Source organism: Gadus macrocephalus, chromosome 5 (genome assembly GCF_031168955.1).
Source record: "Gadus macrocephalus chromosome 5, ASM3116895v1".
NCBI lineage: Eukaryota > Metazoa > Chordata > Actinopteri > Gadiformes > Gadidae > Gadus > Gadus macrocephalus.
The window spans coordinates 2,029,262-2,053,377 of record NC_082386.1 but is presented as its reverse complement, the minus strand read 5'-3'; the positions used below and the strand labels follow the sequence as shown (position 1 = coordinate 2,053,377).

General features: G+C 44.1%; 1 protein-coding gene across 17 annotated transcripts in view; it reads right to left on the bottom strand.

Annotated features, from left to right (window-relative positions):
- kiaa1109 (KIAA1109 ortholog) overlaps nt 1-24,116 on the bottom strand; it is a 172,956-nt gene that overhangs the window by 145,105 nt on the left and 3,735 nt on the right. For all 17 annotated transcript variants that reach the window (XM_060051112.1, XM_060051117.1, XM_060051114.1 and 14 more), the window contains exons 2-21: nt 18,743-18,866; nt 18,331-18,447; nt 17,746-17,824; nt 17,297-17,361; nt 17,030-17,204; nt 16,329-16,410; nt 13,182-13,375; nt 12,904-12,983; nt 11,636-11,783; nt 11,369-11,525; nt 11,071-11,149; nt 8,012-8,103; nt 7,188-7,305; nt 6,914-7,069; nt 5,961-6,058; nt 5,322-5,506; nt 4,954-5,060; nt 4,578-4,807; nt 4,250-4,468; nt 3,686-3,823 (exon numbers count right to left, since the gene is read on the bottom strand). In XM_060051112.1, the coding sequence (XP_059907095.1) occupies nt 3,686-3,823; nt 4,250-4,468; nt 4,578-4,807; nt 4,954-5,060; nt 5,322-5,506; nt 5,961-6,058; nt 6,914-7,069; nt 7,188-7,305; nt 8,012-8,103; nt 11,071-11,149; nt 11,369-11,525; nt 11,636-11,783; nt 12,904-12,983; nt 13,182-13,375; nt 16,329-16,410; nt 17,030-17,204; nt 17,297-17,361; nt 17,746-17,824; nt 18,331-18,447; nt 18,743-18,842 (2,619 nt within the window). In that variant the 5' untranslated portion in view covers nt 18,843-18,866. The remainder of the gene's footprint in view (nt 1-3,685; nt 3,824-4,249; nt 4,469-4,577; nt 4,808-4,953; nt 5,061-5,321; nt 5,507-5,960; nt 6,059-6,913; nt 7,070-7,187; nt 7,306-8,011; nt 8,104-11,070; nt 11,150-11,368; nt 11,526-11,635; nt 11,784-12,903; nt 12,984-13,181; nt 13,376-16,328; nt 16,411-17,029; nt 17,205-17,296; nt 17,362-17,745; nt 17,825-18,330; nt 18,448-18,742; nt 18,867-24,116) is intronic.

The following is a 24,116-nucleotide window of genomic DNA, read 5'->3' as shown; positions in this document are numbered from 1 at the left end:
CACTGCAACAACTCGGCGATAACCATGGCAACCAGTCAAACAAATTCTATTTTTGCAATCATTCTGCTCGCGCATCCGCCGTGTTGATAAACAAATAATCCCCCAATACACATGGCCAAATCCCCCTCTCCCTCCCACTCCGACACACAAACAGCAACTAGAGGTTCTCTTTCAAGCAAACGTGAGGTATCTCACATATGGGTACGCCTACCCGCGTATCCCTCAGAAGCACCATCCCCTCATGGCTGACGTGGCCAGCCATGATTGGCTGGCCACGTCTGACGCACCCGGGTCAGCCCCCTATATAACTATCGGACCGTGCTACAGCGTCATTCAATTACCTCTTCTCGCTCAGAAGTAAATATCGACGATACTACCAAGTGCCGAGGTTCTACACTACTGTCCACAGAGTGAGCTTACCACTCGCTCGCCGGGTGCTAGTACCTACTAAGCGGTTGTCGACAGATAGGCTTGTCACCAAACAACTATCTTTAACCAGCCTGTATCCAAACAGTGGTTACTCGCTTCTACAGTGACTAGCTTGTATCCAAACATTAGTCACCGGGAACATCTAGCTGCAAAGCTAACTCGATCATCTAGCTGGAAAGCTGACACGTTTAGCTGGGAAGCTAAACCGAATCAGCTGCAAAGCTGTAATAAAATACAACTGGCCAGTCTCCAAACTGCAGTTAAACCATGGCTTCTTCCCCTCCTGACACAGTGGATGGAAAGCTTGGACGGGTGTGCGTTTGCGGGAACCATATATCTGAGAGAGATATCCACGTCACCTACAATGAGTGCCTCGGGCTGAGACATGCCCGAGAAGCACTAGCTCCTATGGGTACCTGCGACCACTGCGCACGACTCCCAATGAAAAGTCTCCGACGACGGCTAGCTCGCCATGTTAGCCTGACAGACAAAGACCTGTTGCTTTCGGAGGCCCCCATTCCTAGCGACCATATCCAAGTAGCCACAGCGGGCGCGAGCACCGACTGGGGTGAAAGGATGGAGCAAGAGGACCTAAGGGCGATGACCGAGTCCGAATGCCTGGGATGCCCACGATGAACTTGACTCAGTCGATGGCTCGGACGACGCAGTCCTGTTTGAAGAGGACGGCTGCGACCTGTTCCAGCCAGTCGAAGAGGCTGGATTGCGAGGAACCCCCCTTGACCTACGCACAGAGGGTGCGAGAGGCGATGACGACGGTTCCCCGACTATCGCACGAGCCTACATGATATGTGCAGGCGCGCTGCCGCCAAGCTGGAAATCCCATGGCCCAACGCTCCGCCCGAAAAGACCGGTTCCCGGTACGAAGGCAAGAGTTTACCCCGGGTGAAAAGCGCGGAGACAACTTCTCCCCTTGTTCCCCGAGTGTGTGGAAGAGGCTACCCGCACCTGGTCGCAGCCGTTCTCATCAAAGAGCCCAATCCAGGGGGGAGCCGCGCTGGAATGAGTAGAGTGAGACATGGACCGCAAACTCTGGGACGAGATGCGTGTCGTGACCGACCTATGCCTCCGTCTTCACCGGTGCGCCGTGGAGGCTTCGGGAAGGGCTATGGGCACCATGGTGGCGCAGGAGAGAGCACGTTGGCTCAATTTATCCAGCCTCTCTAACCGCGAGAAAGTCCAGCTCCTCGACGTCGCGGTGGATCCAAAGGGCTTGTTCGGCCCCGCTGTGACCACCATGCAACGCCGCTGTGAGGCAAAGAAACGGGAGGGGGAGGCTCTGCCGACCTGCATGCCCAGGAAGACGCAGCCTCCTCCCGCTCCGACTTCCCGGCCATCCTTTGCACAGGCGGTGGCCAGGCCTCCGCCGAACTACTGGATTCCGAGACGTCCCGGTTCGCACCCCAGACCTCCACCTCAACCCAAGACTGAGGCTGGGGCTGCGTGGGCCAACAAACCAGCTGCACCAGTGTATCAGCGTGGAGGCAAGCCAGCGCCACTTCGCCCACGCCCGGGCAAGAGGCCTAAGCAGTTCGCCTAGCTCGCTGCCGGGAGAGGGAAACGTGTCTGCCAGATGCACGCTCCTCTCCCACGGCAAAGGGGTATGTCCGAAGAGTCTGCCGTTGCGACTCAGGACGGTTTACAGTTCCAGAACCCGTCCACTGTCGAAAGCGCAAACATGTTTACATCAATAAAATTGTACCCCCTAGTGCATCCAGGCCGAGGGCCGAGGGCACTGCTTTTGAAAAAAAGCCAAATAATAAGCCATATGAGCTCTTTGTCGGAGCAGGCTATAAACAGGGGGGAGCAACGCTCCACGAGCGGGCGGCGTTGCTCCACCTGTGGCGCTGGCCCCGGCAGTGGGCTCACTCGCACACCGAATGCAGCACTGGCAGCCAATTGTGAAATCAGAATGGATTCTGAAAACCATAGGAAAAGGGTACAGAATCCAGTTTATGCATTCCCCTCCGAGTTTCTCGAGAATAATACACACGCAGGCAGTGGGGGAAGCGGCTCACTTTCTTGCAGCAGAGATAGAGTCTCTACTGGAGAAACGCGCGATTCAAGTGGTTCCACCAGCTCAAGCAATGAGCGGGTTCTACTCAAGATATTTCATAATAAAGAAAAAGGGAGGGGCCATGAGACCTACGTATATTGGATCTGAGGGCGTTGAATACGCATCTCAGACGATACAGATTTCGGATGTTGACACATTTAGCACTGCTGAGGTTCGTACGTCCAGGCGATTGGTTCACCACCCTGGACCTGGCCGACGCATATTACCATATCCGAATCTACCCCCCGCACAGAAAGTATCTCAGATTTGCCTTTCAAGGGGTGATTTCCGAGTTTTCGGTTCTTCCTTTCGGCCTGTCACTAAGCCCGCGAGTCTTTGTGAAATGCACAGAAGTCACGTAAGGTCCACTCAGTACGAAAGGGATTCGTCTGGCGACGGTAGTGGCCTACATCAACAAGCAGGGAGGTTTGCGCTCCCCTCAACTACACAGACTGGCACACAAACTGATCCTCTGGAGCATCGCCAATCTACTCTCACTCAGGGCAACGCATGTGCCTGGAGTGATGAACCATGGCGCGGATTTACTCTCACGGGGGCACCCTCGTTATGGAGAGTGGAAACTTCACCGGGAGGTGATGGAACTGATTCGAAACCGCTACGGGTGCCCGTCAGTAGACCTTTTTGCTGGAGTACATTCAGATGACAGCCATGTGAAACATGCAGATTATCATAAGCGTTAACTCTTCACTTACTAACATTCCATTGATAGAACATGTTTCCCCAACCCATGAGGAATGACAATCCCATGATTAAGGCTTCATGAATATTAAGCTCTGAGCAAACACTTAGATAAACCACATGACCAGGGATTACAAACAGGTCAGATCGCCTTTGTAAACACATGACAATACAATTATAAATCCTATAAACGTGTACGACTATGAATTATATTAACTGGTCTGATATGAATCTTTAATTTACAGAATAATACAGGCTTAATAGAGTTAACGGTTTCATTTAGCAGACTATTTTATCCAAAGCGACTTGCAACCATTCACACACCAACGGGGTTGTCCACCACGCAGGGTGTGCTCGTCGGGAGCAGTCCGGGTGAGGTGTCTCACCCGGGACAACTCGACACTCGACAATGAACTAGCAACCTTCCGGTTACCAGTCAGCCCGCTCTACCTCCTGAGCTAGGCCGCCCTACTAGTACTTCACCTGGTAGTTGTCGCTGAGGAAGATGTGGATGGGCGACAGGATCAGTTGCAGCATGGTCTCCTTGTAGCCCTTCTTCATCTCGAAGCAGAGTCGCTCAAGGAAGCCCGACGGCCCCTCGGGGCCCTCGCTGCTGCAGGGCTGGAGGCAGACGCACGTCAGGGAGACACTACACAGCCAACATGCAGGATGTAACCTCCGGCCCACAGGTATATGTTACCGGTACCACTATGTCCATCATGGCAGTCGATTGCATCAACTGTGGCATCACACAAAGGCTGCCGATGCGAAATATATAAACTGGTCCGAAAAACAAGGAATGGTAAAAGCACTCTGCCATCGAGAGAAAGACATTCAATAGATCATCTGGAAACAGCTGGGCATGAAATACGATTTTTTTTTAAATTTTTCTATAAAATATATAAACATAAATAAAAGGTGTGGCGCTATGACAACGTTATATATTTTTTTGTCTTTTTATTTACTTAATTTTTTCAAAAGCCACAGACTTTACTCTGAATGCGATGCGTCTTGGTCTCGATACTGACGTTGTTGGACTGAGCTCACCATGGGCAGTCGACCGTGGACCTTGTAGAGGTTGATCAGCACGGTGATGTCCCAGGGCCTGAGGTGGAGGGGGTGGACGCTGGACGCCTCCCTCCTCTCCCCGTCCTCCATGCCTAGCGGGGACCAGCCCAGGCCCGAGGAGGTACAGGTGGACAGCACAGGGCTAGACACCGTTTCTTCAAAGTCTGTGTACATGTCGTCCTCGCCAAAGTAGTTCTCCTGAGCAGAAACCAAATAGAGAAGTCAGATTTCAGCCTCTGGTTGACATCGGATTTCCTTTAATACGATAACAACGATTCATGAGAGAAGAGAAGACGTGTGTTTGCACCTTAATGGCGACCAGGGCTCTGAGCAGTGGGCCGTAGAGGAGGATCTGGGAATCGGGGGACATTTCCATCTCCACGTGCAGCCGGTCAGGGGGAAGCTCAGAGGGGTCGGCGGCCGGCCGGCTGTGATTGGCTGAAGAGAAGCCGTCCGAACGCAGTGGCGCTCTGTGGGGGAGCGGGGTGTGCTCAGGGGGGCGCAGGGAGGACAGCATCGACTCTTCGATCTCCGACACTGAGCAGGGAGACGGAGGCGTTTCAAGTATCATACTGATGAACTATCTTCATTAATCAGAAATACACTGAGCCGTGATGGAAAGATGCAATCGCTACAGCAAGTACATTTAACAACAAATCAAAAATGTACTCATTAGGGCTCACATGACTGTTTGAGCTGCTCATCGAGCTTCTGTGGATAGATTGGGTGCCATGTGTAGTCAATGATCAGCAGGAAGTTGGGGACACTCCAGCAGTCCACCCAGCCACTTCTGGAAACACAAATCAGGTCGCTTCAGGTCCTGAGAATCAGAACCTGTAGCTGTTGAGTTGCCGTTATTTAAAGTCAGCTGACTTTCAGAATCAGCATGATTAGTCAAACTGTTTTAATGTTCTCTGGTACCGTTTTAACAGCATCATGTAAAGCTTCAACATGAGGAAAAGTAGCTAAACATATGTTGATGCTTCTCAGTGCCTGTAAAAGTGGAGGCCATTCGAAGACAATCAGCTAAGCGTTGAACGTTTCTCCTCACTCTGCATGCGTGATGTTTCTCCATCGGGACTTTGTGTGTTTAGGTAAAGGCGCCCCTTGAGTATCTCCAGGTGGAAACTGGTCCATTGGTAGTTTGATATTTTGGTAGTCTTTAGCCAAAGTGAGAAATGGATAGCGGCTAGGATGGCACTCTGGGAGGGACAGCCTCATGTCGGTGTCCTCGGCCTGTTGGGTCAGAGGAACGGACATAAAGATTCCCAGTTTTTATCAAAACATTCATATTCCACAGCGATGGGAAAGCGTGATTTATTTCCTAACACCAGTATTGTCCCTATGCACAGGGGCCAATGGATGGGGCTTCACATATAAATAAGTACATTCTGACAAATTTTGTTATTGTAAGTCGCTTTGGATAAAAGCGTCTGCTAAATGCCCTCAATGTAAATGTAAATATTTAGATGAGATTGATTAAAGGCGATATTTGTTGATCTTATTGCCAGGAGCCTCAATTCAACCAAGGCAACATCACCCTTCTCCTGCTCACAATAATCAACTGCTGGGACGGACATGTTTGGAAATATTTGTTTTTAAAGACGCTATGTTTTTGTTTTTGCACTATTAAATACTCTGCATTATTGAGAATAATTTCAACATTCAACAATGCGTTGTTGCGACTCACCCTCAGATTGAAGCGGGTGTTGCAGGTCGTTGGGACAAACTCATTGAAAGGCAAAGTGAAATCCAAGTTGAGAGTCTCCCCACAGGCAGCGAGATACACTGGAGGACAACAGAAGAGTAGAAGGAAAAACGCACTGTGTTAGGGCTGCTCGATTATGGGAAAAATCATAATCACGATTATTTTGGTCAATATTGAAATCACGATTATTCAAACGATTATCTTTGAGTTTGAAAACGTGTTGTATTTATTCACCATGTCTCTCCCAAAAAAAAGTTTGTAACTGAGAACTTTGAAATTTCGCCTTAAAAAAATACACAAAATGGTCAAAAAGAAAATTTTCCAATCTAAAATGATATACAGATATGTGTCCAGCTGTTCTGACCTTTCTATAAATCATTAAAAAATAATAAAAAAATAAAAAATAATAATTAACAAAAAATCGGATAACTCGATTATGTTAATTTTCTGATCGTTTGACGCTAAAATCGTAATCGCGATCAAAATTCGATTAATCGCCCAGCCCTACAATGTGCATAACATTCATAGTCATTTAGGTTTAGTTCTATCATTGCCATTATCTACAATAGCTCTACTGGAAGAATTGAATCAGTTAAAGAGCCCATATATATATGTATCCTCTAAACAAAATTATTGTATGGTAGAACACAGTACATCGCCATGTTTCCTATTGTTCTATCCTGTTATAAACCCAGTACAGAGCCCTGTTTCCTACCGTTATTTCCTGTTATAAACCCAGTACAGAGCCCTGTTCCCTACTGTTATATCCTGTGATGAACCCAGTATATCGCCCTGTTTCCTACCGTTATACCCTGTTATAAACCCAGTACAGAGCCCTGTTTCCTACCGTTATACCCTGCTATAAACCCAGCACATAGACCTGTTTCCTACCTTTATATCCTGATATAAACCCAGTACATATGCCTGTTTCCTACCGTTCTCCTGATGCTTGGTGGAACAGTCGATCCAGTTGTGCTGGTTGGCCGCCCAGATCATCTCAAACTGGTGGAAGAGGACCTTGAACTTCCATGCGTAGGGCACAAAGGAGTATATGTCTGGGGCACTGTCGCTCGCCCAATCCTGGATGAGGTCTGAACAGAACAGCCATCGGTACAGTGATGGAAAAGTGAATTAAACATGAAAACAAATTGCATATACTTCATAAAAAGTGTTTATTGCTTATTAATACATAGTGTGGGTCAGCTTTACCAGTGAAAAAGTTTTTCTGAGCGTAGATGAAGTGATAGGTTGCCTTGTAAACCTCAATCTCACATTGCCATGACTGAGGCATGTTCCAAACTCGAGGATAGCTGGCGATCACGTGAAACTTAAAGAAATAGATCACAGAAAAAATAGATTGATTCAAACTGCATGAGAAATAAGGAACATGATGATGGGGCTGGTTTAAAAGGGGGTTTTAGGATTCCCTGAGAGAAGCTATACACATGTTCAGTTCTACAGGGATTACATTTATTACATTTACCAGAAAAGTCTTATTTTCAGTTTCAAAAATCTAAATGATCTCATATTATAGTCAGAAATACTTAAGTTAGATACTATGTTTGTTGCAAAGAATATTACCCTCCCTGCTCTTGAAGTCTTTTATTAACTTATGCATGGACGGAAGTTGGTGTCGAGCAGAGATAGACTGAGAGGATGTCACTTCAAGTAGTAGGTTAGGAAAAGGAGCATTTGGAGCAATGGCTACTTCTTGTCAATGTGGCTTCTTAGAGATGTTTGGCAAACATGTTTTCGACGTTGGCGGCTTTACCGTTTGCTAAATCCTGTTGTTAATCCTAGCAGGTGGATCAGTGGTAATCAGTGGTTGGTTAATGCACATTCACCCATTTGTTTGCAACACAGTTTGAGGACAATCAGGACCTCTTTTAGATCACTGTGCTCTTCTGTACTAACTGTAAAAGCGTTAGCCCATAGAACATGCTGAATTAGAGAACTTGGCATGATAATTAAAAAAATGATATTCTATTAGGATTCCAGCCCATTGGACTGGTGTTGTTAACCGTTGTACTCACAGCCAGCATCTCTGCCTCCAGCAGGGTCCTGTACTGCATGCTGCTGGTGGTGTCGACATGAAGCAACTGACCCTTAATGGTAGGAGAATAACCTGAGGGCAGGAGGAAAAACAAGAGATTTGAGTCAATGTTTAGGATTCTGACCTTCGATGCTGAAGATTAAGGGTCTGATGGTACAAGGATGTCGGCTCGCATGCTATCAAAACAAACTACCAAACATTCCTACTGACAATCTACGGCTTGAAAGAAAGTATGCCATGTGGAAGTTATTCTTAAGCGTTGCAACACTTTGTTTGACCAATGCCTAAAGCATTGGTCAAACAACCAATCCAATCTCTTAAGAGTCTTAGGGAATTTAAGGATTAACCTGGTTTCTCAATAATTGGGGTACTGCATTTACCTGGCTGACCATGACTAAATTTTCTGGCCGCCCTATTGTTTTCAACGAGGCAGAAACTCTGAGGTGGTGTTTGTGCAGCCTATGAAGCGAAGGCCAAGCAAGGAAACCTTTTTTACAAAGCATTTTTTATTCATGAGGCAGACTCAAAGTGCTTCACATTGAAATATAGTCATACAATAAAATGAAATAATAAAATAAAATAAATAGGTAAAGAAAACAAAGGCTAAGCAAAGTTAAAAAGAAAGTGCAATGTATTTAAGATTGAGCAGAAACCTAAAGCAAACATAAAAGTCTTCAGTCTTGTTTTTAAAGGTAGTCAGAGTTGGGGCAACTCTTAAATCCTCAGGGAGTTTATTCAAGCTAATTGTTGCATACTAACTAAATCATGCTTTCCAATGTTTCGTGTTTACTCTGGGGATAATAAACAGATTGGTCTCAGAAGATCTTATTGGTCTAAATGGCTTATTAAGTGGAATCATGTAAGTTATACACTCCGGCCCTAAACCATGTAGAGATTTATAGGTGAGCAGCATGATTGTAAAATCAATTCTCTGACTTACAGGGAGCCAATGTAACGATTTAAAAATTGGTTTTATGTGTTCAAATTTATTGGTCTTTGTTCGAACTCTATCAGCAGCGTTCTGAACAAGCTGTCGTTTTTTTTGGAGACCTGTAAGGGGAGAATTGCAGTAATCAAGCTTAATAGTGATGAAGTACAAGTACAAGTTCTTGTAAGTCCTGGGTGGACATGAGCCCTCTAAGTCTTGCAATGTTTTTAAGATGATTTGCAGATTTTGTAACTGAAATGATAATAATAATAAAAAAGGTACACAATAGTCATTAAAAAGTAACAACAATAAGATAGAGAAAAATAAATAATAATCATAACAATAGTAGGATACATAGTAATTGGCATCAAGTGGAATAGGCAGTTTTGAACAGATGTTTTTTGTGATTTGAAATGGGGAAATTAATCGATGTTTCTGAGTTGGGCTGGTAATGAAATCCAAAGACGGGGAGCAGAGCGGCTGAATGCTCTGTTCCCCAGAGCATTCTCATGGTAAGACGGGCAGAGGGGACAGACAGGTGTATGGAGGAAGAGGATTTGAGGGAGCGGGAGGGAGTGGACGAGGTCAGACAGATATAGGGGGGCGAGGTTGTGGATAGCCTTGAATTTTGACAGGAGGACTTTGAATTGGATACGGAACTGAACTGGGAGCCAGAGGAGCTGTTGGAGGACAGTGGTAATGTGGTGGATGGGGGGGGTTCATGTTATGATGTGGGAAGCAGAATTCTGGACCAGTTTAAATTTATGGAGGGATTTGAGGAGGAGAGAGTTAGTATAGTAGTGAAGGTGTAAAGGTGTAAAGTAGTAAAGTAAAGGTGGATTTGGTACCTATGAGGAGAACCTCGGTTTTGCTACCGTTTCATTTGAGGAAGTTATGGGTGCCCGGATTTTTATTTCAGAGATACAATCCGTGAGGGAGATGGGCGGTAGAGTAGGGGAGGGTTTAGTGGTGAGGTAGAGCTGGGTGTCATCAGCATAACAGTGGAAGTGAATGTTAAAAAAAAAAATTAACGTTTGAAATCATTGTAATGCAGGCTAAAGACAACAGGGAGGTGGGTGTGGATAGTGGATGGACATCAGACCTCCTACCGAGGGGAAGGAGGTAGATGATGAAGAGGAGGGGCCCCTTGAGAGAGCCCTGGGGCACACCTGAAATGACGGATGAGGGGATGGGTTTAAAGTCTTCAGTTAAATAGTCTGAGTGTGGCCAGATAGGTAAGATGTGAACCAGTCTAAGGGGGTGTGGGTGATGCCAATGGAAGCTAGCTTGTTGAGGAGGGTGGTGTGACAGAGCGTGTCAAAGGCTGCACTCAGGTCGAGGAGGATGAGGATGGTGAGTCCAGAATCAGCTGCCATTAGGAGGTTGTCAGTTATTTTGATGAGCGCTGTTTCAGTGCAATGGAGTGGGAGGAAACCGGACTGGAACAGGTGATGTGACTGTCGAAGTGTAAATATGAATTCATGACGACCCATGATGAGTTCTGGCTTTGATTGAAGTTTTGAGGGACAACGTTGATTTGTGCCGGAGTCATAAAGGCATTTAGCGTAGTCTACCTTGTTCCAGTTTACAATTTGTCTAACCATCACATCAAACGACCCAACGCAGACTATTACAATTTTACGTTTTAAAGCACCCTTATAATTGTATGCTTAAATCAATGAATAGCTTCTAAACAAACAAAGGGTGGGAACTAGGGATGTCCTGATCCGATCCACGGCATCGCACCGATATTAGCCCTATTACACTGGATCGGATATCAGAGGGGAGAAAGAAATATGATCCGATCCGCACAGTGTGTCACGTCATAGCAACATTTAGCCATCAATTACACGCACACATGGGACCTACCGCATAAGAGCCAAAAAAAGAGTTAAAAATCAATGGTCAATTACAACTATCCACCAAGTTAAAGATGATAAGCAACCCCTTTGAACATTATTTTACAGGCCAAAACCAGATATTAACCTGTTAGGCTTTGCCAGGAGCTACTTTTATCAAGTAAACAGGAATAAATGCATAATAACTCTCAGGCATTGTTACAGTTGCAAATATCTTTTTCATCTAAAATGCAATGTTTTATCGTCGGTTACCTTCCTCTCCTACGGTCATGGGGATATTGACCTCCAGGTAGGAGCCCGCACCAACGTTGACATGAATGGCATTGGTCTCCTGTCAACAGCACAGGGGGGAGAGGGGATAGAGACAATAGGTGGACCCTTTACCAAGTATACTACCAACATAAGTAATCAGGAATTAACTGTTAATACTAAATAAATATATCAAAGATAATTACAAAACTGAGATAACTCAACAGAACCAGGGGTCGGAAAAACAGATATGGATTACTTTGTAAAGCAGAACATAAAGAGGTTGGTCATGTGTGTGTACCCTGTTCTTGGTGAAGAGCAGGTCGATGGTGGCGTTATCGATGATGTTCATGCGCAGCTCGAAGGCCAGGATCTGCCGTAGTTTCCCCGGTTGGGATTCCTCCGTCACCTTCATGGCCTGGTAGTCCGCCGGAAGAAAGAACTTCCACAGAGCATCTCTGTGGTGGGAGAAGTGTTCAAAGATCAGACTTCTTTCAGGGTGGTTTTGTCTTGACCCCACAAGTACCTGATGATCCCGTTTGCTACATTTACTTCACAACTTGTGTACCTTTGGCGGTCGGCCCAGGGTCCGTAATTGAAGTCGGTTCCTTTGCCGCAGACGATGTCCAGGCCCCGGCAGGGCGGCAGGTCCTGCAGCTTGTCCTCCACGCCGCCCACCTCCACCTCACCGCCGTCCTGCTCCTCAGGAACCAGACCTTCATCCACAGACACAGTGTGGACATTCAGGGACTCAACACCTATAGGGATGCTTTACTGTGCTTTACTTTCCTGAACATGGTTATGTTACGATTAGTTCCAAAAAATCTGGCTTTAGATTAATAAAACTATGTCTGGTTAAAATCTGGTTAAATGCACGCTTCACTTTTCTTTGCTTCATATTTATTTTGATAACCGATCATGGTCATGGAGGCGGGATCTTTAAGCCACGTTCTTTTAGAAAGTGTTTGTTAAGGTCGAAAATAACCACCGTGAACGGGCCACTGTAGAATCACACTCATAAGAAACTTGCCTGATTAAATTTCTCTATGGTAGAACGTAACAATGGAGGAAAACCAAGACTCTGCCCCCTTCAGTACCTCTAGCCTCAGGAGAGGAGCCTCTAGCCTCAGGAGAGGAGAGGAGCCTCTAGCCTCAGGACAGGAGAGGAGCCTCTAGCCTCAGGAGAGGAGAGGAGAGGAGCCTCTAGCCTCAGGAGAGGAGAGGAGCCTCTAGCCTCAGGAGGAGGAGAGGAGCCTCTAGCCTCAGGAGGAGGAGAGGAGCCTCTAGCCTCAGGAGGAGGAGAGGAGCCTCTAGCCTCAGGAGGAGGAGAGGAGCCTCTAGCCTCAGGAGGAGGAGAGGAGCCTCTAGCCTCAGGAGGAGGAGAGGAGCCTCTAGCCTCAGGAGGAGGAGAGGAGCCTCTAGCCTCAGGAGGAGGAGAGGAGCCTCTAGCCTCAGGAGGAGGAGAGGAGCCTCTAGCCTCAGGAGAGGAGAGGAGCCTCTAGCCTCAGGAGAGGAGAGGAGCCTCCAGCCTCAGGAGAGGAGCCTCTAGCCTCAGGACAGGAGAGGAGCCTCTAGCCTCAGGACAGGAGAGGAGCCTCTAGCCTCAGGACAGGAGAGGAACCTCTAGCCTCAGGACAGGAGAGGAGCTTCTAGGCTCAGACCATGCGTACCTTGAACCCGTTAATGACTACACCTGACAACACACACCCATACTTCAGACTACAGCTCATCCCGTATTGACACTTTGCAAGAAAAAAGTGCGGACCAAGGAAATAATGGAAAATGTACTTAAATGTACTTAACTTACTGTATTAAAGTGTGTGTGCGTGCGTGTACCTGGTTCATCTTGGTAGTAGTATATATCAACATCATTGGACTGCATCACAACAAAGCCTTCTCCCATCAGTCTCGGAGGTCTAAGATACACATTTCAACACTGAAATGGTTAAGTTATTCAATATTTTTTGATTTGTTACTCATTCAATCTTTGGCTGACAATTTTATCTATACATCTATCCTATATCTATATCGATATCGATATCTATATCTATATCTATATATAAAACCTGGTAAATACAAACAAATAATGGCTCTAAATTCAACCATGTCCTCACTCGTCATTCTGCATGCCCACGTAACGAGGGCTGGGCACCAGCATCACGCGGACGTTCTCCAGCGATCCCTTCAGGATGTGCATGAAGCGGTCCCGGTGGCTGGAGGGCGGCTTGGTGGCGTAGGTCAGGAAGGCGTCCTCGAAGTTCACACACAAGGTCTGGGGAAGGTGGTGGTTCCCAAAGGCCAAGCGACCCTATAACGCACACACACACACACACACACACACACACACACACACACACACACACACACACACACACACACACACACACACACACACACACACTACTAGCTGTGATTGTGTACAATCGACATGTCTGTACAATCGACATGTACAATCGAGTGCTGCCATTTTTAGTGGTCCCATGAAAAACGTAGGAACCCTATTGTAATCGTTAGTATTATTACTAGTTTCCGAGCGCTCAACCTCAAGTTGTAATTAAACCCATAGCAATAATAACATATACAATTTTCGTTCACCTATTACGTAATAGAGCAGCACAATAATTGTCTGCTTATGTAATGAAGCAAGCGCAATATTTTTTTCCTTATAAGCCGTTTTCCCACATGTTTTTGCATTTCAACATCAGGATTATCGACCATGAGGTTTAGGGGGGGTCGGCTTGCAAGGGGCGGGATATGCCATAGAGTCCAAGTTTGCAAGAGGCGAGATAAATGCGGCCGCTGTCACTCTAGTTTGTTTTGGTTTGACCACAGACAGCATGGTGGCAGAACGAGCAGAACTCATCGCGATCATCCTAAATGTTGCTGCAACGAAGCATCATATATTTCGTTAAATCCACAACATCGATCGATGAAAGATTGCAGCATGAGTTAGAGACAAATAGAAGAAACGACCAAGAAGAAAGGCGTTGCGAACGAGAAAGAGAAAGAGAGCGTATTTTTTGCTTCATTTCACATATAACAAACACTGGGACAAATGTTGTTGATTTTTGTGTTTAACTGAGAAAACAGGGAGAGAGAGAACGGGACCCTATGAAATTCAGCTAACTGGTCAATACTAACAATAATAAAAAAATTCTATACACGCTTGTTGCTGTGAACTCATGTATTGTAATTTATTTCATGTGTACTTTTAGGGTTATGATAAGACCTATCTTTTAGTGTTCACCATCATTGAGATGGTTAGCTGTCAATGCAAAAGAGACTGTTCTTCTGCCAGAGGTTCTTGCAGAAAAAAATAACTTACGCTGCACCGATCTTTGCCAGTGCGGCAATGAGTGTCGGAATGATGAGGACACACAGAAGTATGAAACTGATTACGATGATAGTGATGATGTGGAAAGACTCCTTGATTGCCTTAAACATTAAACACATTTCTGTCATGAGGAGCATGTTGGCTCTTAATGGACATTAACATAGTGGAACGTTCATGATTGAAAACATTCAATAAAACTAAAAATGTCAGTCAATTAAGTTTTAGGTTGAATCTAGCTTATTTATTTTTTTACCATTGGATTCATTGGCCCGGAAAATGGTAGTTAACTGTCAAAATAAAAGCTCTAGGTTATTTAGCAGCTGATATATCGACGAAAACCTTTTTCACTGCAGCAATTTTTGTAAAATCCAAGATGGCGGCCATATAGGACTCGAGCCAAATGGAAACATTGTTTTTCTGATTTTTTTCAAATCCAACCATAATGAACCTGATGTAAAATATGGCTACTAAGAGGAGATTCCATATTATACAGATGACAAATTTGAAGACTATATCTCTAAAAAAATAAAACATATGTTTGAAGTTGTCCTCTCTGAACCGCGGCTTCTCTAAAACACAGGCTGGGCCTTAAAGCTGTACACACGTAATTTCGCAAACGTCCGTTTCAGAGTGGATTTTAACACAGTATGCTTCAGAAACATGGTTGGTGATGTTTAGGTATGTTATCTTTCGTTAAACCTGTTTTTAAGGCATACCAATGCCATATTGCCATACCGACCAACCTCAACATACCTCCACGTACGGAAGACTTCTATTCCTCAAATTATACTCTAATCTGCCCGTGGCAGTCTACATGTCCATATAGTGTAGTGTTACACTTCCCGCCTTGACTATTGCGATGCTGTTTTTGCTGGCATGAGCTCCTCCTCTTTATCCCCGCTTCAATTATTTCAAAACTCTGCTGCCCGTCTTCTAACAAGAACACGCCAGTGGGAGCACATTATTCCCGTACTTGCGGCCCTCCACTGGCTCCCTGTTCTTTTAAGAATTGATTTTAAAATTCAGTTATGTTTTTAAATCTCTGAAAGGACTCACACCACATTACATTCCCGAGCTCCTTACAGAATACACTGCAGAGGTTTGTTGTTGTTGTTTTGGTTGTTGTTAATACCACTACTCTGCGTCTTGTGGCATCCCGCCACGTGGCCCTCGGCCTGGACAGGCCCGGGGTACCGTAGAGGACGGGGTGTACCACCCCCACCCACCTGCCGGCGAGAGAGAGCAGCCCTTTCGGCACCCCAATCAGGGTGATTGGGGGACACCTGGCCGAAAGCGGAGGAGCCATTTTAAGAGGAGGACCAGCACAGCACAGCACGGGTCGGGTGCAGGAAGGAAGGGCTCGTGGAAGCAAGAGAGCCTAGAGGCCCACGGAGGCCCTAGAGACCGTGAGAACCCTGGTTGATTGAAGTGTTTGTGAATAAATGCCTGGAATGGCTTTAACCTTCCACAAACGCGTCGTTTGTACCGGTAACCCGGCTCATTCAAGGAGCGGGTTACCACAGTCTCTGCACCGTCATCAAATTGATCCCGCCTTATATTTGATCTACGGTTGTGATTGGTTGGTCTCGTTCCAGGCAGGTCTCTTTTTATATGGGAGGGGAGCCAGACCTTATCTGCAGGGTGAATCAATCCTGAGCTGGCCAGCTTGGTCTGGTTCCAAGGCGAGGACATGTCACTCTTTAACATAACAATGAACCCATGCAGAACTCTGTATGAAGTGTTTTTTGTCACGTGTAAGGGTATTGAGAACAGCACCATCACCAGATATGGTGACTGCCATTCACTTTATCTTTTTTTTGACTGTGCACTGTGACTGTGTATATTTATTGCCCGATTTTTCTGCCCTAAACAGGTCAGAGGGTTTTAAAGTTTTGTTATTCCTTAGTAAGGGCTGAGGGGTACTCACCGTACTAATGTTAACCTTGATGACCGGGATAAGGGAGCGCCAGGATGATGAAGGGTCTGGGATCTCCTCCTTGATGGTAACACTGTAAACGACCACATTCTGACCATTTAGATACCATCTAGATTGGAGATGCTCCGATCAGCATTTTGGGCCCGATCACGATCATCCAAACAATCATCTGCCAATTGCGGATCACTGCCAATCACAGAATGGCAGGGGAATGGGAATCTTCCAAAACTTTTATCTATAATGTGGATAGGCGGCCAACACCAGTTTCTGATCCAATAGACTCTTTATTTTTCTCTTTGGATCCCATCATCAAAGCCTCCGCAGAATGTGATTCTCATATACAGTACTGAAATGTGCCTACGTGCATACTGCTATATTTACGGAACTGAAATGTGCCTGTGCGCATACTGCTATATTTATGGTACTGAAATATGCCTGTGTGCATACTGAGCTATGCAAGTTATCAGTAAATGACACTGAACGTTAAACTGCCTCCTTTGCCAAGTCTCGGTGACCCCGTGAAATCCTGGCAGTGTAGCACAATGTTGTAGATGGAATAACTCCTACTGCCAATGGCAAGTTTGCCTTTGAGGAAAAAATTATAACAATAATTTTACTTTAATTATCCCCACAAATCAGGAATTGCAAACAGTAAACGTTTCCTGCTTTATCCAAAAGACTGAAGGGCCTACCTGTCAAGGGTCGCTCCCCTGTCCTCACGCGACTTCTCCTCATATTTCGAGGGGTTGATAAGGGTGGGCTCCAGGCCAAAGATCTCTTGGAGCTGAGCGTAGAGGCCAGTGCGATTGTAGACATGAAACTCAAAGCCATTGACGGTAACATACAGCCTGGTCTCTGCTTTGGGATCTAATCGTCAGGAAAACAAGGCCAAACTTCAGTCCGACATGTAATGACTCTGAGTGGTCTTCTTAGAATCTGGATGGGCTGCTTAAACTTACCGTGTTGTTTCTGTTTGGGGTTAAACATTTTCCACCACCGGAATATGAGGAAACCGTCTTGTATCCTAGTTGATACAAAAAAAGTAAAACATTGTCGACCAACCAAAGCACCGGTGACAGGGCAGAGCCCAGGATTGTGTTTACTCTGAAATACTGGGCCGATACACTAAAGGAAATTTAAATGACCAATTAGGAAGATAGTCAATGCTTTTTTTCGTTTGTTTCACTTCACAAAAGGGACAAATAAATCTGAAAATCAATCATTATTAAGCTATAAAAAAATTATCATAAAACTTTTTTTTTATATCCATCCATCTATGAATCTATCCATCTTTTATGGCAGCAGACAACAGAACACTAGATTATCCAATCACCAGACTCGGGGAACTGTGTTGAAACCTAATCTTGTGTGCAGAGCACAGTGTGACAAAGCAGAAAGGTCCAAGTACCGAATAGACATGTCCTGGTTGATGAAGTAGACATCTCTGAACATGACCTTCCCTGACAGGACAGAGAACGAGAAGGAGCCTGTTGAGAGAAACCAATTTTGTGTTTTAAAGAAAATGTTAGCAAATTATGCTTATTATTCAATGCTTGAAAAATATATATTGTTATATATTGATATATATATCAATTGTACAGAAAATATAGAACTAAACGCTTTGGAATAAATCATATAAGGTGTCTTGACGGAACAGCCCTTTTATATTTAAAGTAAACCTTCTCAACTTCTCCATTTGTGCAATATTTGTGTATCAGTTTGCTTCAATAAAATACCAGTGAAAGACACATATCAGCAACACATATCATATCTGTATAGAACACAGGGGTCACGCTTGGTGAAAGTGCTACATCATCTAAAAAAGATGAGGGTGGGCAATAAGAATCAACAGTATTTTCACTGTGTACTGTACCTAGGTCAGAATTGAACATTCAGAAGAACTACATCCTTTGAAACCTAAGGAGTGTTAAGTGTGTGCAGGGCTCTGGTAGCATTCCCATTCCCAATCACATAGCGCTCCCGATGATCTCACCAATGTGAATGTAGCCATCCTTGTACAACCGGTTGATGATGATGGTGAGGATGAGGCCGATGTTGCGGGAGTTATAATAGGTTAAATAGATAATCCATCCGCAAGACAGAATAGTGGCTAGAAGATAAAAACACAAAACGGGTCAATAAACAAAATAACTGTACAAAATCTGGTCTATAAAATAACTACGGAAATTCACCGTCACAACCATTGACAGCGGTGTGTCTGTGTGGACGTGCACAGCTCTGTCTAGTTAGTTGTGGACTGCGGTGTCCAATGTGGCCCAAACTCTCTTTACTTTATGGTAAAATGAAAGTGTGCTTAAAACATCAATATATATCTTTACCCAATTTTCAATTAATCACTTTAGTTAATTTATGCTGCCAACAAGTGCTGCTGTCGAAGTACCTACCCACAAGAAGCCAAACAAAGTTGGAGTTGTGCTTGGTGAGGAAGTCGTCCAGATCCCCCAAACTTGGGAAAGTGTTATTATTAGGTTTGGAGACTTCCATGGCTACAGGTCTTCAATCAGATGCCTTAGAACAAAAACAGGTCGGATTAACTCTGCCATCCCATAGTCCAAAGCAGTCAAATTTTTACAAAGACCTTAACCTAAATGTGAACTGATAAACTGACTTTACTCCAGAAATAAAATTGCAGACAATATTGATATATTCATCGACAGGAATATCTAACTGAAGCTTCAACATGTTGAAATGGATTTTCAGATATTAATATAGATTAACCGAACAAACACAAACCACACATGGCCTGCAATGTTTAGAGGTTAAATTAATTATATTTATTGTTTGTTTCCATTAAAATAAGGGGTCCAACTCTCAACATGTTCTTATATCTGTCTATGGTTTATGATGGTCATTGAAATAAATTATATAATACACATAAACTGGCTACTTCAACAGGTTAAAAATATTAAATATACAGTAGACTTTTCAAGTGCCTGAAAACCAATATTACAAAATGTGTAACCAATGAAGTAACCTGTTTCAACAACATTTTCCATTTTTGTCGTGGTAATCAGAGCCATTACACTCCGATAACAAATTCACATCCGGTTGCCTTGGTCATGCAATAGCCATTCTGCCCTCACCTACTAAATTTCAATTTCTCCCTCTGACTCGGAAGTAATACCTTGACATAATTCAAGGATTTTTGACAGATAAATCCAGCCGATTTTTCCGTGCAAAGATATATAGATTTTAAACTTGATCCTAAGGCTGGGCGATATATCGATATTTAAAATATATCGATATTTTTTCAAACGCGATATGAAACGAGACCATATCGTCAATATCGATATAATTTAATTTGCGTTAAAATTACAGCACATTTGTTCCAAATAACACCAGTTTCGAACCGCGCCTGCCGCCTGCTAGGGCTGGGCGATAAACCGATTTTATCGATTAATTCGAGTGTGTAGCTTACGTCGACTTGTTCAAATGAAAATCAGTTTTCTCTTCAACATCCGCAAACGCTTCCCTCTCAGCTCCCGTAGTTTGGAATGGGCTCAGCCCTCCCCCCGCACAGAGCGCGCATTTACCAAAGTGATACACAAACATGGCAGCGAGTTTGACAAGTTGTATACCACAATTTATTCATATATGTATAATCTATTTTGAGGTAAACATAATTCATTTGAAATATATCTGTGTGGTTTAATAATTCGTCGATCTGTTGGTAATGCGTCAATCTTTTGGTAATGCCTCGGGGCTCCAGTAGGGGGATCGCACTCCTCTTCCTCATTCAATACAGACGAGTGAAGGAAAGAGCTGCGTGTGTGTGTTTTTCCTCATTCTTCTCCCGTTACTATTCCCTTTCTTAAGGTAATTATTACCGTTTGCAAAACACTGTATATTTATGACCAGTGTTGAAAGTTTGAATGTTATGTTGGCACTTTATCAGAAGTCCTCTTATCATTAGAAATATTTTATGTTTACAGAAATATTTTATTTTATATTTTATATATTTTACATTTTATGTTAGGTTACACTGTTTACAATGGCAGGGCCTGCCATAATGCTTTTTTATGTAAATCGATTTAAATTTTATTTTAGGCCATATCGCCCAGCCCTACCGCCTGCTATCAGGGTTTCCCCAGGTTTGATCAACCCAAAATTAAGAATTTTTTTAGACTTTTTTAAGACCACTTCAATGAAAATTAAGACCTACATCGCACCAGTCGTAAATTAAGCAGTCGTAAAACGCGGTCGTGCATATGTTATTCATGTTTTTTTGGAACATATGAAACATTCATGTCAATACATTAATGAATGTGCCAAAGGATAAGTGTGCACTCACCAATCAAAGAGCCAAACTGAGGGCCTAACTCAAAGCCTAGAGGCCTGATGTCTCTTAAGACCATGTACCAAGAAATGATAATAAAAGATAAAAAAAACAATGCACAAAGTGATGGTGTGAAAGTGTAGCTGTATTTTTGGTTTAAATATCAAACTTTCAACACACAATATAAAATATAAACCAACAAACTCTTTTCAAATTGCTGTAGTTTCTCAGCATTCAAATTTCCTCAACCATTTCAATGAATCCACCACTTGCCTCGTTGACCTCTTTTACTAACTCCTTCGTAATGTATGGAGCCAGCCCGAACCCTAACCCTAACCCGTCCACAGACATGGTGACTAATGTATGATAGTAAGCATTATTGGCCCTTAACACTAATATTCGGAAACAACACTGCCTCAAAAGGATATTGGCCTAAGCAACACCAGTAGAGGCAATACTTTTCCCTGAACTTTTAAACGTTGCAAACGTGCAAAAACGTAATTATGAATTTATGTGGCATTCAGTCCAATGCTTAAAATATATCTGTGGCATTCAGTAGGCCAATGCTGTGGTAAAGTGTGTAAAGTATGACCAAGTGTTTCTTTCTGTTCAATAGATAGAACTTTATCAATCCCCTGTAGGAGAAATTTGTTAATGTTTGTCCCTATAAAACAATAATGGCAACAAAAAAATACATACAAAACATGACGGTAACTCTAAAGTCAAACCGTCCAATCTGAAGGCTCTACTTAACCACTCCCCCTACTCACTTCCAGCAATGCAAAGCGAACAGAACTGAGGTGGGGAGGGCGTAGCTTAAGTAGTTTGTGACCGACCCAGAGGAACGCAACGCAAATTCAATGTGAACATGTATGAGGCTTTAATAAAATCCCGGACGATTTTGAAATTCCGCCCGGACACATTTATTTTTATAAGTGTCTCAAAAAGAGGGCATGTCTGGGCAAAAGAGGACGTCTGGTCACCCTTCGTAAGGGGAACCCATTTGATTCCTGTTCCACTGTTAAATAGTGGCGCAAGTTGGTGGGCGCTATCCTGGTAATTTCTCTGCGTGAGAAATACGAAGTGTGGCGTGTGAGCGTGTGCATGGGTCGAATTGTGTGTCTCACGCCGAATGCGTGAGACTTGAGAGCCCTGCTTCCCCATGATGTGGCGTCTCCTCTCGACTGATTATGTTTGTTGAGATTGCCGGCGCGAAAACCCAAAGTATTGTTCGCGCATACTCCAATAAATGAGACGTTCTCTGACGTTACGCAAAACCCCGATACGCAAAACGCTCCCTATTTTCCCCTTGTGTTACAGTCCGGTTGACTACGAAAACATATCCTAGTAGGAAATTTAAGACCATCTTTAAAAAATTAAGACTTGGGTAACGCAATTTAAGACTTTTTAAAAAGGCACCCAGTGCAACTTTCGAGGCTTAAAAATAAACATTCAATCTTCAATCAAACATTCAAAAATTCAATCAAACATTCAAAAAGACATTCAGTCTTTTTTACACGTAGTAAGTTTCAATAACTCCATACCATTACATACCGACATTTAAGCAGCAAAGATGAGACGTCGTTGTGTGGTGAGAACTGATACAAAATCGATAACAACAACAATGCCGCCATTTTCTTTATTTTTTGTAACCTACAATAAATAAAGCAGGCTTCCAGTCAATGGAAAAATGGCTTCTCCCCACCGGCGATTGTTGTTGTTTACGATTTTCTATCAGTTCTCACCACACAACGACGTCTCATCTTTGCTCCTTGAATGTCGATATGTAATGGTATGGAGTTATTGAAACTTACTACGTGTAAAAAAGACTAGAAATTTAATGTTTATTTTTCATTGAATGTTTACATAAAGTTGCACTGGGTGCCTTTAAGGCCTTAATTTAGGAACATGAAATTTAAGAAATTTTTTAGACTTTTAAGACCCCGCGGCTACCCTGGATATTTCGTAACTCTGCTTATGTCTCTCCCGCTCTGCCTCCGGCTCACACACACAGTCTCTGCCTGCCCCGCCGCCCCCCCCCCCCTCCACTGACTCACGTCACTTTTTGAAATCGCGAAACATGAGCCGTGTTCGAAAAGAATCGAAATCGTTCACTATTCATTGGGTATTTTAAGTGCACTATATTGTGAATGAAATTAACCACTGAGTATTCGAACACCACTACAAAATGGCGAGCACCCTATATAGTGCACTATATCCATGATAGGGCCTAAAAACGAATTTTCTCGTTTTTAAATGAAAACAAACTACCTATCATTCGCTGCCGCTGGAAAAAATAAAATAAAAAAATAAAATAAATTCCCTACCTACCCATGACCTCAACTGACAACCAACAGGAACCAAACTTTTTTTTTTAGGCCTAGGGACCGATATCGAACACAGCTATGGAGTCCGCCTGCACAAGCACCTCCGAGGAGCTTGTTTGCAAGCGAAAGACCAACGGCTCCATAGTATGGAAATGGTTTGGATATAAGGTGTCTGACGAATTACAAAATCACGTAATTTGTAGAGAGTGCTTTAAAAACTGTCGCAACCAAAGGGTTGCAATTCTGTGCATAATATTCCGGAGGTGCACACAGCTTTTGGCCGTGATATTATATATTATAATGTTCTCAAATACGAGGCGGAGGCAGTGTCTAGTCCACGGTTTATTCAACCATCAAACTTTATTCAATTCTGAACGGTAGGAATAGTAATTGTAAATCGAAACGGTAGTTAGGTATAGTAATAACGGTAACTCCACAGTAACTTCAAGGTTTCTCACTCCGCGAGACCAAAACATCAAACATTAAGGTCCCATGACATGAAAATCTCACTTTATGAGGTTTTCTAACGTAAATATAAGTTCCCCTAGCCTGCCTATGGTCCCCCAGTGGCTAAAACTTGCGTTTGGTGTAAAACGAGCACTAGCTGTTCTGCTCGCCTTTGAAAAAACAGAGGCTCAAGCGCGCTGATTTGGAATGTCTTTAGGTCTGTCACAAAGCGTCTAAGCTCCTCCCCTTACTCTGCCTGGCCCACCCAGAGACGTTGGCCCGCCAATGAGACACGACCGTGCGAGCGCCACATGTGTGTGTGTGAATACACACACTGTAACGCAAGTTTTTCTTGTCGGTTCTTTGACGTCTCTTGTATTTCCACAACGAGACTGTAGTGGGGGTTATCTGAGCCATGGTTGAGAAGGAATTGGGGGAAAGGAACTTTGGCTTTGACTTGCTGAAGTACATGAACTGCGACATGCCTCCCGTGTGTTCTAGAATATTTACAGAACACGGCTAAAGGCTGTGTGCGCCTCGCCATTGCGATACATCCACTGTAAACAGAGCGCATGGTACCGTGGCTGCAAGCTGCTCAGGGCCACACCCCCACCCTCGTCCTTGACCCGCTCCTCCTCATTTGCATTATAGCTACAGACACCAAAACACCGCATTTGGGGGAAGCTCAATGTGCGACTGGCTCGGAGT